The 19313-nt window shown below is 41.1% G+C and overlaps 1 protein-coding gene across 6 annotated transcripts in view; it reads right to left on the minus strand.

Annotated features, from left to right (window-relative positions):
• Nucleotides 1-18025, minus strand: part of SYNCRIP (synaptotagmin binding cytoplasmic RNA interacting protein) — a 28068-nt gene extending 10043 nt beyond the window's left edge. For 4 of the 6 annotated variants that reach the window (XM_022552206.2, XM_022552201.3, XM_089921808.1 and 1 more), the window contains exons 1-10: nt 17919-18025; nt 16383-16542; nt 15576-15694; nt 15342-15449; nt 12431-12544; nt 12155-12331; nt 4141-4276; nt 2838-3043; nt 587-736; nt 145-266 (exon numbers count right to left, since the gene is read on the minus strand). In XM_022552206.2, the coding sequence (XP_022407914.1) occupies nt 145-266; nt 587-736; nt 2838-3043; nt 4141-4276; nt 12155-12331; nt 12431-12544; nt 15342-15449; nt 15576-15694; nt 16383-16530 (1280 nt within the window). In that variant the 5' untranslated portion in view covers nt 16531-16542; nt 17919-18025. The remainder of the gene's footprint in view (nt 1-144; nt 267-586; nt 737-2837; nt 3044-4140; nt 4277-12154; nt 12332-12430; nt 12545-15341; nt 15450-15575; nt 15695-16382; nt 16543-17918) is intronic. The other 2 variants (XM_022552214.2, XM_089921809.1) reach the window with 2 other exon arrangements.
• Between the last annotated feature and the right edge of the window lie 1288 nt (nt 18026-19313).

The following is a 19313-nucleotide window of genomic DNA, read 5'->3' on the forward strand; positions in this document are numbered from 1 at the left end:
TTGGAGATTCTTGGCATTTTTCTTTGACTCAAAGCTTTCAAGTTAAACTTCAAGTCCTCTTTAAAAGGTAAAGGCATGTTACAGATTTGTTCACCTGTTATTCACCAGTTAATCAATATTAAAATCTGTACAACTTTCACTTACATTTGATTCTTTGCAGCTTGCCTCTGAGCTTTTCTTTCTTTCCTTTTCTGATCTGGTGGCTTAGCAAAAACAATTTCAATATTTTCTCCCTCCAAGTCTTTGCCATTCATTTCTTCCATAGCCTTAAAAAAGTAGGTACTGATCAATACAAGAGACCTTTCACAACTACGATTCATTTAAAGTTAAAAAAATCATTTACTATTAACACTAGAAGGATGAGATAAAATAGGATTCTTGATTTCATTTAAAGATCCAGCTCTTCAACTATTAATCTTTTTGACTTAGTTTAGTAAGTTATGCGATTCGCTAAGGCCAATAAAGGTTAGCTTGAGTAATTACATGACCTCTGAGTTTCCTTCAATTTTCTAAAACATTCTGATTTTAGGATGACTAAAAATCATTAGTCTAAGTTAGATGCCTATGATAATTCCCCGTTATTTACCTTGACAGCACCATCTCGCTCATCAAAATGAATGAAAGCATAATCTTTTAATTTCTTCACTCGTTCCAGTTTCCCAAACTGACTAAATGCCTTTTCTAAAATCTCTTCTGTTACAGTATTGGCCAGGTTGCGTACAAACAGCACTTTTACCTGAAATTTAAGAAAGAAACAGAAACTTCCTATGTATTTCCAAAGGATTCAGTTTCCAAGATGCCACCATCCCAACCCTGCAGACTTAACTTTAGTCACAACCCATTAGAAGAGTACCAGAAATATAAAATATAGACTAAAATTTCAAATCATTTGGGTAAATACCAAGGAGCATGCTGCTGGATCTAATGGGCAAAAAATCTGAACATTCTCACCAAAGATATACAGATGGTGAATAAGCATAGGAAGAGATGCTCAATTATCATGTCATTAGGGAATTGCAAATTAAAAGAGTGAGATACCATCACAAGCCTGTTACAGTGACCGGCCAAAATCTAAGACACTATCACCATCAAATGCTGTTGAGAATATTGAACAACATATTCACTGCATTAGAATACAAAATGGTATAATTTGGCAGCTTCTTACAAAATTAAACATGCTTTCATACCATATGATTCACCAGTCACACTCCTTGGTATTTACCCAAAAGAGGTGAAAACGCGTCCACACAAAACCCTGTATATGCATGCTTATAGCACCTTAATTCATAATTGCCAAAACTTGGAAGCACCCAAGCTGTCCTTCAGTAGGTGACTGGATAAACTATAATAAATCCAGACAATGGAATATTACTTAACATTAAACAAGAAATGAGCTATCAAGCCATGAAAAGACATGGAGGAACCTTAAATGTAAAAGAAGCTGTCTTAAATGGCTACATACTATGATTCCAACTATGTGACATTTGGGAAAAGACAAAACTATGGAGACAGTAAAAAGGGCAATGGGTGCCAGGGATGAGGGAACGAGGGATGAAAAGGCAATCACAGAGGATTCTTAAGGCAATGAAAATATTCTGTATGATACAATGGTGGATACAACATACATTTGTCAAAACCCATAGGATGCAGAACACCAAAAGGGAATCCTAACGTAAACACTGAGTTATACTAATGTGTCAATTTAGATTCACTGATTATGACAAATGTACCCCTTTGGTGAGGACACTGATCGTGCAGGAGGCTGCACAGCTATGTGGGCAGGTGTGCGTACGGGAAACTGCTGTACTTGCTGCTCAAAAAACAAAACATGCTACGCACAGGACTTTTCATTAGTTATTATTTTACAATTAAAATGGACGTGGTTATTTCCTAATAATGTGAACACCATGCCATCTGAAATAGCTGTTGAACTTAACACAGGGAGTCAAAACTAACTGGGACCTGCTTTTGAAACCCTGAAGAGAGGAAACAATATTCAGAACACTGGTAAGATAAAGTCTTCAATCCTGAAAGCTCCTCAAATACAACTACAAATTTAACCTTTTGGCTAAGAAACACTATCACTTCCTCCTAAAATACCTGAAGTAGCATCTGAATTTCTTAATCTAAAGGGCTAACCAATGAGAGCTTAATAAGCCAAAGGAAAAAAGAATGAATCCTAAGTATTTTCTGTCCTCAAAAACATTTACCCTTTAATATTCACTGTTCTGACACTTCACCCTCCTCTCTTGATTTTAGTAAATTAGTTGTATTTCCTAGCCTATCGTCATTAAGGAGGATTCTTTAAAAGGTTAGAATAACTTAACTGCAAACTGCACTGGTAAAGTGTTGACTCAAGAGATGTTTGTTTTCATAGATGTCTCAACTGACTGCTGAAGCACGATACCTAATAATAGCTAAACCTTTTAACTGCAGCAGCTCTGCTGAGGCCAGTACAGTTCACTATTTTTAGGAGTAGGACTTTTAACACAAAAACCATGTAATCTTAATGGCGCCACTCTCAAAAACTCAAAGAAACTGCTCTTCGAATCCACATAAAAATGAAAGTGAATCATCTCCACTGCATGTAGGCTACCTACTTTATCATAAGCGTATGATGGCTACACAATTGTAGCTGACGGTCCATGAATAAATTCCTATATTCACCCTCCATGCACTTGTTATTTATTTCTTGTGTGTGGCCTTTAACACAGAACACTTCTCTCACTTTCAAAAATATGGTTTAAGGAAGCACACACAAGTTTCCCTCCGCGCTCTAAAGCCTACCCCTGCTCCCAGCAACACCACAAAAAAATTTTTAACTCAACTGTCATTACCTTTGCCATAACTTCAGGATCGGGATCTTCTATAGGATCAGCCCATTCAACAGTTCCAACATTTCCCCAGACCTTGACTTTACCACTCATTAACCTACGTCTTGCCTGGGCAGCTGTTTTGTGATCTTCATATTCAAGAAAGCAAAAGCCTCTGTTTTTTTTCTTGTCGTCTGGTTGGTGGTATAAAATGACGTCTGTAAGACCCTCTGAAAGTAAGCAACAATTCCAGAGAAATTAGATAAAATAAGCAAAAATAAGCAGATCAAAAGGTTTATTTTTCTAATATTACACCTGAATATCAGAATGAAAAATAATCTCTTATCTTTACCAGGGACTCTCAAAAAACTGGTCCAGATAATTCACCTAATCCACACTTTCCAAGTGTTCCTAATGCAAAAATCCCCAAGAAAAGAAAATGTATTCTTTTTACTTAGACCTGAGGACTATTCTGCTTCCATTTATCAGATGACAGAGAGGTATGAAATCTTTACAAAGCTGTTTTAGGAAAACCAGGAGTATAAGTCAGACATGGTTAGAAATTTTTCTCTGCGTCCATTAATTAGATGACAGAGAGATATGAAATCTTTACAAAGCTGTTTTAGGAAAACCAGAAGTATAAATCAGACATGGTTAGAAATTTTTCACCCCATGCAAGTAAAAACTAATTTTTTAATGGCACTTTTCTGGCCTCAGACATGGTTTTACTTCAAATGAAATAGAGACTATCTTAGTATTGTATAAGAATTTCAAATGTTCCTGGAAATTGGTAACAGGCTGATAATTTGCTAAATATTCTAGGCAGACAAAACTATTTTTTCTAGTTTCCAAGTGACAAAAGCCTGTCACTTGGAAACTTATAAAAAATGCTTTACAATTCAAAGAAATTACACCATACTGACAAAGTATAATCTCTGTTTATAGCAAGAGTGCTTACCATTCCGGTAATTTGGAAAATCAGGTTATTACTTATCAAACATTTTTACTAAGAATGTCAACTAGCACCTCAAAATGCATAAAAACGCACAAAGAAATACAATTTTCCAAAACAGGGGAAGCACAACAGTGATTCTGCAGACTGAGTTCAAATCCCAGCCGTATTCCTTGTTAACTACATAACATTCAGCAAGTTATTTCCCAAAACCTTCTATTTCTTTACCTGAAAAATGGAGTTACTCATCTTATATGGCTATAGTGAGAATACGAGTCAATAAATGCAGTGCTTAAAGCAGTGCTTGGCACACAAAAGCATGCAATTACCTTAAGTATTAGAAGTTGAACCTCCTTCCAAGTAAACCCAACTTACCTGTTACTTTGCTAAATTCTTCAAGAATCTGTTCCTTGGTTTTACTCTTAGGAATAGAGCCCACAAAAAGCCTGTTGTTGGCAACGGAGATGCAGACACCAATGTGTTTTCCAGAACGAATTTCATGATTATTATACTGAAAGGCAGAAAAGTGCATGTTTTAAAAATACTTAAAATATCCTACTATAGGTGCTCATTATAGAAAGATATGCAAATCCCATACACAAAAGCAAAATCTTTTAACAAATTAAAGCTTCAACACTTAGGTTTATCAAGTATTTTTATCCCTTAAAAAATTATAATCTGAGACAGGAAGATTGTACTGACAAAACACACTAACCAAGTTTATGAATTAAAGCAAAAAATTGTCAAGTCCTTGAAATTTAGCAAATTTGGTAAGAATCTAGTCTGTAAGCAGCTTAAATTCCAAATTACTGATTCCACAATACCTTATTTTCTACTTAAATTCATCCTTCCAACTAGTTATTCTCATGCAAGGGAAACAGATTCCAGTGCCAGCAAGCTTTCTGCCTATTAATCAGCTCTTAAATCTTATTTTTCCATCTCCCCTAATCACTTGTAAAAAGTTACAATAAGGGATTTTTGGCTTCAAATACTTAAATCTAAAAGGAGAACCTTGTTATTCTGAATCAGATCCAACTTTCTCCCCCATTTTATTTTCACCAAGCCTACAATGAAGTTGGAGAAAGACAAGTAGATTATGGTAAACTACTGTAAAACTACAGTAAAAAGTAAACAATCTTCAAGTAACCATATTCCATAAAACGGAATACCGCAGAGGCAAAACCCAAAAAGTTCCTATCCCTGTTATTCCCATTCTTGCGTAACAGGTATATCAGGTATAAGTGAAGAAAATACAGACAAGTCAGAAAACTGATTCCTCCCTCTCCCTTTTTCTCCATCTCCTGATATTCAAAATTAAACATGAAAAAAAAAATTAAACATGAAGTTCAAACATCCTTCCTTCAGTTCAGAACAGTTTTGTAATTTTTAACCCCACTGACTCCGTTCACACTTATCCGAGTCTCTGGTCATCATGACCTCAGGATTCTCTCTATGCTTTACACTTATGCTGGTGACATTTTTTTTTAAATCACAACTTTGCCTATTGAAAAAGAATCCCACAATGGACTCCGCATCAGCAAAACAAAGTTCGAACCCTTGGATGTCATTAAGTCTGTCCTAAAATCCCTACCACTTCTCCCTTTTCTCCACAATACTATAATCTCGGCTATTTACATCAGTTCTCAAACAGTTTTCATACTGCTCAACCTCTGACTATAACGCTTTCCCTGAAACTTCACCATCTAAACTCCTCTGCATACCTGTAGATTTGAGCTCAACCAAATATTCTGCAATCCCTAAATCCTATAAAGGCCAACAAAAACACCCTTCTATGTTAACACAGATCAGCAGTTCTCAACAGGAGTGATTTGCTGCCCTCCGACACACACACATTTTGGTCAACTAGAGGTGGGGTTTGCTGTTGGTATTTAGTGGGTAGGTAGAGGCCAGAGATGTTATTAAACATCCTACAATTCACAAAATAGTCCAGCATAATAAAAAGTTATGTAGTCTAAAACATTAATAGTGCTGAGGTTAAAAAAACCTGCCCTGGACTTCATTTTCTCATACCATTTATATTCTATTTAGACCAAACACCTCTTAAAAATAAAAATATGCGGTTACGGGCAGATATTAGACCTATGGCTGAATCCACCATTGCATGGGATTATGGACAAGTAGACTACAATACCCTATTACACAAACAAGTTAACTTTAGAACACAATAAACTGCTTTACAACATGTACATTCCCTAGATTTTTATATCTAAGGATCAAGTAGCCAGCCTTAGTGACAAATCAATGGCTTTCAATCTGGTCATTTAGTCTGTAACTCCAGAAATTGACAAAAACAATTAAAATCAGAAAAAGAATGGAAGGAAATACCAAGTTTTAAAAAGGGAGAAAGAGGAGTTATTTTGAAGATGACAATTTGGTATCATTTTCCCTTTATTGTATTTCTTTCCAAATATTCTAAGAGCAGAGACTATTTACTTAACAATGCTGCCTCAAAATAGTAATGACTGTTTCTATTATTACCTACAAAAGAAAAGTTTCTTCCTTTCTATAACCTATCCTCACTATGGTTAATCAAGGCGGGGTACGTAGAAGGTATTTAAATGACTGTAGTCTCTGAATAATATTAAGACATGAATATTTAGTAGGATTTATAAAGAAAACTAACTTTTCATCCACATTTTTTTAATTAAAAAAATTGGAACAATTATAGCTGACCCATAGAGAGTAAATTGGCTCTCCAATGAAAAGAAGTCATTAAAGGAGCAAAGGTGACCCTCTGCACATAGCATACTGTCCAAATAAAGCAAACGTGCCTAGAAATAAACATTCCTTTAAGAAATGCCCCATCTACAAATTAAGCATGCACTTTTATAAGTATATTTGAGTTGTTTAACTTTTCTCACTCTAGCATTTTTAAGACCAATCTATCACCTTAAATTCGAAAATAAACTTTGCATCCTAGCAGGTGTTAGCAGGTGAGTTAACAGTGACTTGGATGGTAGAAAAACATTACCAAAACAACTGTTCTGATCCTTAATAGAGATTCTAATTTAATGCTGATAAACCCTTACTCTCAAGGGTTAGTAATCAGGACGATATGATAGTATCAAAATAAAAAAGAAAACGTAATCTTTTCCAAACTCTAGAAAAGTAGGCACTGAAGTTAACAAATTTTAGAAATCTAGCTTTCAGATCCAGTAGCAGTGAGGTAACCAAATAAAATGAAGATGAACTTTGAACATTAACCAATGCAGTTTCAGTATTTTGGAACACCGAAATGAGTTGTACAGTCTGGAACATTCCCCTCATCTACGTTCAAAATATCAATCCTCCCTTATAGCCAATCAGTTACCAAATCCCCAGAAATTCAGCAATCTCGGACTTAGAAAACTGATCCAGAAGTGGCTGCTCAGTCCTAACCCTTACAGCAGCAAAGCCGCTACCTCCCAAGCCCGTCCATTTAAGTCTTCTTTACCTTGAGCCAAACCTACTTCCCTAAAAATTCTACAATAAATCTATTTCCTCCTCCAAATGACAGCACTTCATATACCTGCACACAATGCTTAGGACTCAATCCCCCTCTATGCTTGGCTAATCATTACTTCTCTGAAATTGGGAACTGCCTCCCAGAGTGTCATCAAACAGTGACATCCATAACACAATCCTATAGAGGCAGACTGAGGAGTCTAGAGTAAGCTGGAGACTATTCTTACACTTCTGAACACCAGGCCTCTGCAACATGTAGTCCATGATTATCTTGGCTTATTTGGCAATCACACCACACCACTAACACACTACAGCTTACTTGTGGATTAGTCATGTATAGGACTTGACTCTCAGTCCCACTCAATTCCATCCTGCTGGTGTAAACTACTGTCCCAGGCTATCAGAATCTTTTCAGATCCTTATTTTGCCATCCATGGCATTAACCACTACATATAGATTCCAGTCACCAAACGTTCCAAGCAGTCCAACTATGCCCTCATTCATATCACTGATTAAAAATAAAAATAGAACCTATACCGTTATTTACATCATGCAACCCATACAAAGGCTCAAAACTTTAATAGCACCATGCAACTCAGCCCAGCAGTCATGCCTACTGCCTTCTAGCACTGACTTTACACAAGTTTTATCTCCCTTCCCACAAAACAGTGCTTCAACTATTCATCTATTTCCTTCACTGCCCTGCTCACACCTTTTTATCACAAAGCGTTCTCTAACAACCTCAGCGGAAAGCAATCGATCCCTTCATCCCTCCTTTACCCTGTGAACCACCTGCTTCCACTTTAATTGTAGTTAGCCTCTCAAGTCCTAGAAACACCAAAGTCAAGAACTGGATCAAACTACCTTGTATGGCCATAGTAAAAGTTTTCATGTTAAACACACTAAACACTTGCTAATTGCTACTAAAATATTCTGTCGACCTGTCTTGCCAGCTGCATTCATCAAAATGGTTGTACACTGGTGTATACAACCACTGTGGTGATAAACTATCAGTGGCTATTAAAGTCATAACCCTTAATGTGCAAATAGAGGTCAGTATTCCAGTCTTTGTAACAAAGGTATTTTCAGTAGGACACTTCCACTGTATAGAAACCATAATGGGCACTGCAGAGCCAGTGGCCCTGGGCTCCAATTCCAGCAGCACACCACACAAATACATATACACACTTGCCTGGTCAGCCAGTGAGGTTATTTACCTAGTACCTACTCTATAATGGCACTGTTCTAAATGCTGGGGATACAGGAAAAAAGAGCAAATTTTCTGATGGGAAGATAGAAGCAAATAATCTTTCAAAGTTAAATAATTTTAAGTACATCTAAGCATTCCTTTTTTTATCATGTTCAGTATACTGTCATGGGGCAACTGGGTGGTAAGCCTTTCTTAGAAAGGCCTTCTAAGAAAACCTGATTGATAAGACAGCAGCTGTGCTAACTGGGAGAAGTGGGAGAAAGAACAGAAGGCAGCCTTGAGATGGAAATGCTCATAGCTTTTGTGGAGGACAAAAAAGGCAAAGTGTGGATGGAAGGGTAATAAAGAAGAATGGGAAGAGAGAGGTAAGCAAAAACCTGATCAGATAGAACCTTGTTTGGAAGCCATTATTAGAGTTTTCAGCATGGGACTGTTGCGATCTAATCTACACAGCTAAAAGGTAAGACTGTAAAGGAGCAATGGAAAGCAGTGAGACTAGCTAGAAGGATTCTTCAAATGGTACCTTAGGCTAGGATGGTAGCAGGAAGATGGTACAAATTGGTTAGATGCCAAAAATAAATTTGGCAGTAGAGACGACTTACACTCTGAATTCCTTCTAACACTCTGAATTCCTTCTAACACTACCTAAACCACTACATAATTTGAAGAATCAGGCTACCTGGCAACATAACTTATACTGCTGGCTTAAATTGTTACGTCTAATTAACGATAAGCACATGCTAAACAAACCTGGTATCAAACTAAACCAGTACGGCTCTGGGCAAGCCACCCAGACTATTTATTCTACTGCAAAAGGAAGATATTTCACTTACCTTGGAGAATGGGTTGAAGTGATCTTTAAAGGTAATAATGTAGCACCTAGCACAGCTCCTGTGCCTCAACAAGCACAAGTGGTAGCTATTATTCACCTTTTCACAAATTTAAATCTTGCTTCCTTAGCTACATTGTCATCATTTAGGGATGAATTTTCTTATTCCCCCAAATACAAGGCAGATGTTAGCTGAAAACAGGGTCATTAAGAAGTTTGCAGTTGCTTCTAACTTCATGCCTCTTCTTCAGCTGTTAACATCAACCCATTTGACAAGTAATTCAGATGCAAACTTAAAATCTAGTCTTTATTGGGGGGGGTCGTTGTTGCATAACATCAAAAAATAAGGCTGAATATATAAACTATCTCAACTCAATCGAAGGTATTTCTCAAGGCACAAAGTACAGGAAAGCAAAAAGATCGTGCTTCAATCTTGCCTCGTCTATAAATAATGTAAAAAAGGCATTTTCTCAACATCTGATTATGTGCAACTAGAACAGTTCAACTACCTTATATAAAAATTCACCTTGGATAAAGCTGTAATTCAAGTAGACTCGTGACATGATACGAGTAGAAATAGTTTTCAAAATATGCTTCCTTAAAAAATACATTTAGGAGGGGTACTCACTTCCAGGAATCAAAACAAGGTAGCAAAAAACATCCTAATCAACTTCAGTTTTTTATTTCTCTAGAATGTTTCATTTCCTCAAAAGCCTAGTCCTTTCTTCTACTGTTGCATTAAGGCAAATCTCCCAATTCTATTATCACCATAGTCCTAGCTATGGTAAAGCATCCTTTTTAAAAAAGCAATGACAATACGTCCAATTCATCCCAGTGCTAAGAATACCCTTAAAAAGACAATAAAGCACAGAGCCTCCTATTCATCAGACAGTAAAAAATAATTATGCCCCCAGATAAGGACTCAAATCACAAACCCAGAAAAAAATGTTAAAAGATTTAGGACAAGAGCTAGCTCACAGACCAATCAAAATGGCTGTTTGGCTACCTGGAAATTTCTGTGTTACAGTTGAAAAACTTAACTACATTACTAAGACTACTCTAAGCCTACAGCAATGCACCTTTGGACTACATGATCTGTTAAGCCAAGGCAATTGCCCAAACTGAGACATATTTCATGTGTACTTACTGGCACTCAAAATAGTGATGTTAGGACTGGATTATATAACATCTTCTTCTAATGATGTTTCTTTACTATAAGGATTCTGAACATCATCTAGAAATAAGTTCTAGTGACGACCTACCATAATTAGTGTATTTTGGCAACAAAAATTAAGTAGTCTACAAATGTTTGTTTAATGATTCCTTTAAAAAATATTAATACACAAATCATTACTTGTAACACTAAATAATCACATCTATTAAGCAAAGCTAAAGGTTTATGTAATACCTCGTAAATAAACTGGATCTGACATCATTAAATTCTGTACTAGCTTTTTGCAGTAAGATAGTCTCATTGCCTTCTCAATCATTATGTATTTCCACACTAAAACTTACTGCTACTTTATTACTACCTAGCAAAATGTTCTATTCTTTTATAGATTCAACTGGATGACTCCTAAAGTATCTTTCCAGAACTCCAAAGGGTCCTCAGTTTTACCTGAACTGTTTAAACTAAAAACGTGACAGTTCAAAGGTTACCATTGAATGGACCCCTAGAGCTATACATACTCTCCCTTCTGAAATAGAAAGCACTCTTTGAAAGAAAAGAAAATCAGCCATGATTTAAAAAGAAATATCTAAACTCCTGAATTCTTTATTCTTCCCAAGTAGCATACTTTTCTAATTTTAACCTTTACAATGTTCAATTACACACACCAATGGAGAGATCCAAGCAATACAAAAAGCAAAACCAAGTAAGTATATTTGTTTTCTTTTTCTCCTTAAGGTTTGCCTTAAAATGTGATATATATGGGCTTCCCTGGTGGTGCAGTGGTTGAGAGTCCGCCTGCCGATGCAGGGGACACAGGTTCGTGCCCCGGTCCGGGAAAATCCCACATGCCGCGGAGCGGCTGGGCCCGTGAGCCATGGACACTGAGCCTGCGTGTCCGGAGCCTGTGCTCCGCAAATGGAGAGGCCACAACAGTGAGGCGCGCGTACCGCAGAAAAAAAAAAGTGATATATATGATGGTGAGGGAAGGAAAATTCAGGATGAAATGACTCTAAGGAGTTCAAGTTTGCTTAGAAGTACCCATAAAACGTGTAAGTCAGATAACGCAAAACTAACAAACATCATCTGCTATAGTGAACCATTTACAAAAGTTCCTCCCCAGCTGTACTTTTTGATGTATTTCTTGGATTGAAATTAACTTCCATCTTCAACTACAAAACACAGAAACTACTTGTCACAGAATTTAATAAAACTAATTTGAAGGAGAATTATATAAGCCATAGTTTGAAACATTAAAATTCTTTAAATTGGGAAAATAACTAGGTCCTCACCCAACATCTAGTACTTTTAAATCAGACACTGCCATTCAACATAAAATCCTTTATTTCATTAACTAGAAAGTTATCATCACAATGTCTTTGTGAAACATTTTCGAAAAAGGGACAACCAGATATGGTCCTTTAAGAGCCCTATCTACTACAGTTACTTTCTTAAACCTTTTAACACTCCTTAAAAAAAAAAAAAAAAATCGCTAAGCCAAATTCAAAGCACCAGTAACTTCAACTCCACCACACTACCTTATACATCCTGAGTCAGTTCAACTATACATGCAAAAAATACTGCTACAATGTGTACATAGAAAATGGGACAGTGCCTAATCAGCACTTCAAAAACCTTTGGTTAACACTATTAAGAAAATTCCTGGCTTTAAATGAAAACAGAGAATGTGAAAACTGAAAAGAAAAAAAAAACTCACCAGTTTAACAGCCTCCTGAGCTGCTTCTTTTGTACAAAAAGTGACAAACGCATAACCTCTATTGAGACCAGTTAGTGGATCCATCATTAGACGAAGATCCCATATAGGTCCAGCTTTTTCAAACAATGGAACAAGTTCATCCTCAAACAGATCTCTTGGGATCTTCCCTACAAATATCTGTAAATTAAATATGAAGTAAAAACCATGGAGAGTTTCTTTAGGGAACCAGACACCTGTACATTTACTACAAAGGGTACAAGTTTTTAGTCTCTTTACCTCAGTGCCAACAGAAGGCTGCTGACCTGAATAAACGGAATCTGGAGGCGGTCCCCCATACTTCCTCTGTCCAGTGGTCACATCGAGTGTGTATCCTGTTCTTTCCAAGAGCGCCTTAAAAAGTTCAAATGTCATCAATACATTTCATTCATGAGACCACACCCATACATTGAGCAGTTTAAAATCAATCTTGTTCAAATCTTTCCATGTATCTTTGCAACATTCCCTACTTACAGATTTCTGTTGTTTCAGAATTCCCCTTTTAATGTATGCTTGTAATTTATAATATGCCCTAATTTATAATGAAAATTTCAGGATCCTGGTCAAATTATTTTCTGGTCTCCAATTAATTACTGAGTAGTGCTTAGTGAACAACACTAAATATTGATCCGTCAACAACTTTCAAGGCAACGTGTACCTATTCGGCCCTTCTAAGAAAGGACTGCACCTAATTAGGCTGAAAATAATTCTCTCCTGAAGAAGGAGATGGATAACTTCTCTCTCCCAAATCTAGCTTTCTTACCCAATAAATTTCCCTGTAACCCACACTTCTAGGTACCTACCGCCATTCTGGGAGTTTCACCAACCTTTATAGAAATTACACTTCTCCAATTAAGTCCAGAAACTTAGGAGTTGCAGGAAAAATGACCTCTTATTCATCTGACATTCAAGTACCATGCTTCATAGGACAGCATGGATCACTCAGAAAAAATGAGAGCCAAAATGATTTTGAAAACTTTATGAAGCTGCAACAATGTGACATAACCTCTATATATTACCTCCCTAAAAGTGAACTGTTAAAATTTATACAACTCATATTTACTCAGAGCATTAAAAATTTCTCTTCATCTTTTATTATAAGCAAAAAGACTAGAAAGAAGTTAGCCTAAGGAAAAAACAAGAATTATTCCTTTTCCACCATCTCACCCACAAAGCACAAAACTGGTTTTCTGAATAATAAAAGCAACCCAATAATTAGATGATAAATTCTGAAATAAAAAGAACCACTAGGCACAGGACAAAACTTATCAAAATGCTGTTAAGTGAGTTGGGGGTCACTTTAGTCTTTGAAAATGAAAACGCCTAGATAGATTTTAAATATTTTCTACCCAAACAACATAAAATATATTATGAAAACATACTGTAACTGATAACAACTCCTTTATTCCTAAATTGTCTTAACAAAAAAGCCCAGAAAGTGCTACATGTTTTAAGTAGTCTTTTTCTGTTATCTCCAAATATATGTGCTTAACAGTGCAACATTGGGTTAGTAACAAAAATAAACTCAAATCTATTACTATCACATAAACTAAACCATTAAATGGCTCTTCTTCCCTTTTTCCCATATGTAATCCCTGCGCTTCTTTCACTGTAATCTTTAAGTGACCCAAATAATACCTCTTATGTCACTCGCTAAAAACAAAAAGGAAAAACTTATTCCCTCTGAAAAATATCCTATAAAAAAGTCTGTCTTCAACGTAGAGAAAATGGACTTGAGGACGCGGGGAGGGGAAAGGGTAAGCTGGGACAAAGTGAGAGAGTGGCATGGACATATATACACTACCAAATGTAAAACAGAGAGCTAGTGGGAAGCAGCCACATAGCACAGGGAGATCAGCTGGGTGCTTTGCGACCACCTAGAGGGGTGGGATTAGGAGGGTGGGAGGGAGATGCAAGAGGAAGGGGATATACGTTTGCATATAGCTGATTCATTTTGTTATACAGCAGAAACTACAATAAAGATGTTAAAAGAAAAAAAGTCTGCCTTCTTGCCACAATTTAAGTCACACTAAAGCTTTAAGCCACTCCCTTCCAAAGATAGAACTGAATCTCACAAACGAAATTTTCAATTTTTCATAAAATTTTAATAACTGTCTCAGTATAGACTTAATTGCAACTGATTAATTACAATGAGTAACAACTATATTCCATTTCTTTGGAAAAACTAAACTTATAGCTCAAACACAATTCACCCACAGCTACAACTGCAAAAGGCTCAAACTTATAGATAGCCTTAACGTCTAACTCCATATTCCAAGCTTCTCTCTTCCCACAGCATTAAAACACACCTGACACCTCTATTGTTCCTAGTAACTTATTTTCTTAAACCATAACCCTTGGTTCAAGAGCAGTGGCACACTGTATTAAGAGTACCAGATTAAAACTAGTATGATCACCGTCATATTTTCTATGAACTAAAAACTCAACACAACTAAAAAACACCAAGATCAAAACCTAGTTGACTTTGAGGCCATTTACTCTTCTGACTTTGGGGGTGGCGTGAGCGCAAAGGAAACCTACCCTCAGCCTCAGTTTCCTCATTTACATTTCCACAGTAATTCATTTTATCCTTAAAACTGCTTCTAGAAATGAACAAATTGGCCTTAAAAACCTATACTAATGGAAGGAAAAGAAGGCAGTGTTAAAATACTAAACCCATTTAATTTGGGGGCTTGAGAATCCTAAGAAAAGCAGTCAGCTGCTAAATGCACACACTCCACCAGTATGGGGTGAGCAGATCCCCTCCCATTTTGGTTCCACTGTCAGTTAATCTGGACTTGCAGGTTTCTAAAAAAATACGGTGGCTGTATTTCTTTAAATCTTTTATTTAGAATACCAATAACACAGATTTAAGAAACAGTAGCTGGCTAAGAAGAAAAACTTCAGAACTGCTTTAGAAACAAATTGTTAAAGGCAGGAAAAACAATAATTACAAAAGATTAACAAATTATCTCATGGTCATTAACTCGCAACATCAAAAAACCCCACAAAAAACAGACAAAAAAACACGAAAAACAAAACACACACACCCATTTCACACCCAAGGAATATTTACCAAAGCTAGAAAATAGAAAAAAAAAAACAACTTTAAAACTGAAAGGAGTAAAAAAGAAAGTTTTTAAAGACATACCTTAATTTTTGCCTCATCTGGTCCTTTGCTAGAATCTGCTACTTTGGTCCCCTGTTTTTCTCTCTGCCTATAAGTCTTCATGACTCCACATAAAAAGGCACTTTTGTTCTGCAAACGAATTTTCCAATCATATTTAACAATAGTTATCTTAAACGTACCTAAATAAATAAAACTTGAACTATCAAACTACTCAGGTTTTTTATTGTTTTTACACTGACACTAGATTAATGTTACCTGAACATGAGAGAGATCACTGTCTTTAAACTGCTGAAGAACTGCCAATGCGCCGTCTTCATTGAATTCTTTTAAAGCTTCGATAGCTCTTTCATCTAAATCGCTATGTGCAACCAGCCCTGGAGAAGAAAAAACTTAATTAATTGTCAACTTTTAATATTTTTAGAAGGTTTTTTTTTTAAAAAAAGACCATGTTTGCCAATATAGGTGCCAACTAAGAATTCTTCCATGCCCCCTTATCATCTATATGATGAAAAACACACATACCTTAGCCATTCTGAAGGGCATTATGAACTAAATAAGGCCTCTCAACCACTTTTTTTTATCTTGCTCTGTGTCTAAATCAGACAATTCTGAACCCTATTTCTACAGCAAATATATAGGCTCACAAATTCTAAAACCAACCAACGAAGTACCGAGCATGACAAATGAACCTCTACTCAATTTCAAATACCACTAGAAAAAGCAAGAGCCACACGGAGACAAACTACAAGTCTACAGTTACCAAGTTATTTAACAAGAATCCTACTATAAAAATACCCCCAAAAAGTCACATGGCCTGCTTCCAATATTTAGCAGCTGTTGCTACCATCGTATACTTATCCATCTGGCCAGCCAGCCTTTACCTCCTAACCCTTTCTCTTCCCTCCCTCTATACACCTTAACCTCTAGTTCACAACTAGCACAACAAGGCAAAACTCCAGGTCCCACACTTATTGGAAACCACAAAAAGTTGCTATTTTAGCTCAAAGCCAGATATCCAATAGAAAAATTTCATGATATAATTTTGCAAGTGTTAGTTCTTACCTGCAACGTAAATTTCATCTAGTTTTTCAGCAACTTTCTGTGGTAAACCAGCATCAAGCAATGTCTGAAAATTTTCTGAATGGATAACTGCAGAAGTAGTATCCATGGGCTCTTCAGTACCATTTCCATTAACATGTTCTGTAGCCATGTTTCCAGAGATCTGTTCAAACGCAATAAGCAAAATTAAACTAGGATCTTCAGAAAGGGTAGAGGACAATATGAGAGCCCCAATCTTTACATTCTCTACCAATTTCTACACCAGCCAGCCTGCACCTCCCTTTAAAGAGGCCTTACTTTAAAGTCACTGTCGCCTGACAAGCCACATTCGGAGCGCGGGGCACAGAAGGACGGATCCACTACGTTTTTCCTTAGCACCACCCCTGACTCACCTGCTAACACTCCCTAGGAAAAACCACATTACAAATGGAGCCCAACCAGCACGAGGACGAGCCAGCGTGCCACATGCAGCTGTGCCCGTACGGCGAACGAGGCGTGTGTGGAGCAAGCAAAGCTGGGCTTTTCCCTCTCAAAGGTAAACCCCCGAAGTGCGCGCTTTTCCCGCCTGCCGCTTAAAGATCGGTAACAACAGCCTGCGAAGAACAAAGCGCTTACACAAGCTACCTTCCCACCACCCAATTTCTCCACCCTTCACCCGCACACCCCAAAGCCCGCCCCCGACTCCGCATCCAGAGCGGCAGCCTCACCGCTGCGGCCCCCGGGAGCCCAGCAGAAACACGTGCTCTGCGCCTTCCAATGTCCTACAACTTCCTTCCACGAAAACCCACCGAGTCCCAGGCCAAGACCACCGTCACCGGCTCCCAACAGCAACCCCAAGCCGCGGCCGGAACCCCCAGCAAGCAGCAGCAGCAGCAGCACAACCTCGCCCCTCGACACCGAGGCCGCGGCGGCGCCAGGCCACAAGCTCTCCCCGCCCCCCAGCGCCGCCGTCTCGGCCGTGACACATGGCTCTCTCTGCCCCGGGCGCCGGCGACTGCCGGCCGCCCGCCCGCCCCGCCGAGACGTGCGCCGCGGCGCGCGGTGCAAGCCCCCCACCCCTCGCCGGTCCCGGCAGCGACTGCGGCGCGGGGGCCGGCGGTGCCACCCCCGGGCCGGGGCCGACAAGCCGGCGGCGCGAGGGCGTTCCGCGAACTGCCCAACGCTCGCCGGACCCCGAGCACCACCCAACCCCGCCGCGCGGCTGCGGGACAGGACCGGCTCCTCTCCGCCCACTCCCGCGCCGCGGCGACGGCCACGACAGCACCAACTCCGCCACCGCTCGTGGTCCGCGCGGGCCACGGGGGCGCCTCCTCCCTGGAGCGCCGCAGACAAAGCCCGAATGGCAGCAGCACATGGAAGGGAGAAGGAAGTGGCGGCGCGGGCCGCGGCCTACTCCCAAGCAGCCCCAGTCAACGTGCTCCCCTCTTCCTTGGAATCCATTTTCCAGAAAAGCCGGTTTCTCCCCGCACCGCCCTCCCACAGCTCACTCCACAATGTCACGGAGCTCCCCTCCCAGACCCGGGTCCCGGCGGTCGTTACCTCCCCGTCGGGCTGCGGTGGAGGAATCCTGTCCGAGGAGATCCGGTTGCGGGCAACGCGTGCTCGCTGCTCCCTGGGTCCGGCGCGAGTGGAGCTGTTGTAAAATGGCGGCCGAAGCTCACGCCGCTGGCAGCAAACCCGATCCAGTTCCACTCGCCTCCGAGCGCGCTCCCAGTGCGCGCGCGCGCCTCCGCGTGACCCCCCCCTTCCCTTCCCTTCCCTCCCCTCCCTCGCGCGTCCGCTTCTCTCACTCACTCCTTCAGCCCCTGCCCGCCTCCAACTCCTCCTTCTCCTTCTCCTTCTCCCACCACCACCAGCCTCCGTCCGCCTCTCCTCTAGGCCTTTCTTCTTCCCCTCCCTGCTCCTTTCCCCAACCGCTCGCAGTGTTGTCCGCGGCCGCTCAGGCACGAGTGGCCGCCCTTCCCCTCCTCGCTTGCACGCTCGCACGCTCGCTCCCTCCCTCGCTCTCTCGGCCCCGTCCCCCCAGTCCCGGCCGACTCGGCTCCTCTCTTTCTCTCTCCCGCGCTGACGTGACGACGTAGCTTACGCCTCGGGACGCGCGCCCGCGGGCTCCGCCCCCACGCCCGCCACCTCCCTCGCTCCTCACCACACAGGAGGGCGCGAGACCCCGCCCTTCCGCTCCGGCGGCGGCGGAGGGGCCGAGAGTGAATGAAAGGCCCGCCCCTTCCCCTCCCGGCACTCCCCCTCCCGCGCCCCTCCGAGCGGGGCGGGCCGGCTCAGCGTGTCCCACTCGTTCTCCTTTGTCAGGAGACAGACATCTCCCCACCCCGCCCCACCCCACCCCCACCGCGGCACCACGCGCACGCCCCCCCCAACCGAGCTCCCGCTCGCCCCACACCCCGCCCCGTCCCGGACCGGCGGGGAACGGGGCGGGGGGCGCGGAACGCGAGCGCAGCTCTGCGGAGCGTACCCACCGGTCCGTGCGCGCCCGGCCCCCGCCCCGGGCGCCGCGGCCGCGTAGTCGTTCCAGGCGGTGTCCACGCCGCCGCCGCCCCGCGCTCTCCTCGCTCGGGAAGCTGCAGGCGCACGTGTCCCCCGGGGCGGGGCGAGGCAGACAATGGGGCGGCGGGGGAGGGGAGCGGCGCGGAGCCCGCGGACCTTTGGTCCACCTGGCCGGCGGGACTCGAGTGCGGGAGTCCCTCCTGGGAGACTGGGTCTCCCCGGCCGGACAGTGGGAACTCCGGGGCCCCGCGCCCGCGTGGCTTCCCTTCCACGGGAACCTTGGGTGGAGGGAGGGGCGCCCGGGGCTCGAACGAGGAAACCCCGGCTGCTTTTGAGGGGGAACCGGCTGGCTCCAGTGGAGCGAGGAGCGGCTCCCGCCTTGGGATGCTACGAAAGCCAGATTTGGAAGCAAAACCGCTGGGTGGTGAAGAG

The sequence above is a fragment of the Delphinapterus leucas genome, chromosome 12, assembly GCF_059928025.1.
Source record: "Delphinapterus leucas isolate spDelLeu-1000000601 "Yukka" chromosome 12, BTC_Dleu_Yukka2, whole genome shotgun sequence".
Lineage (NCBI taxonomy): Eukaryota > Metazoa > Chordata > Mammalia > Artiodactyla > Monodontidae > Delphinapterus > Delphinapterus leucas.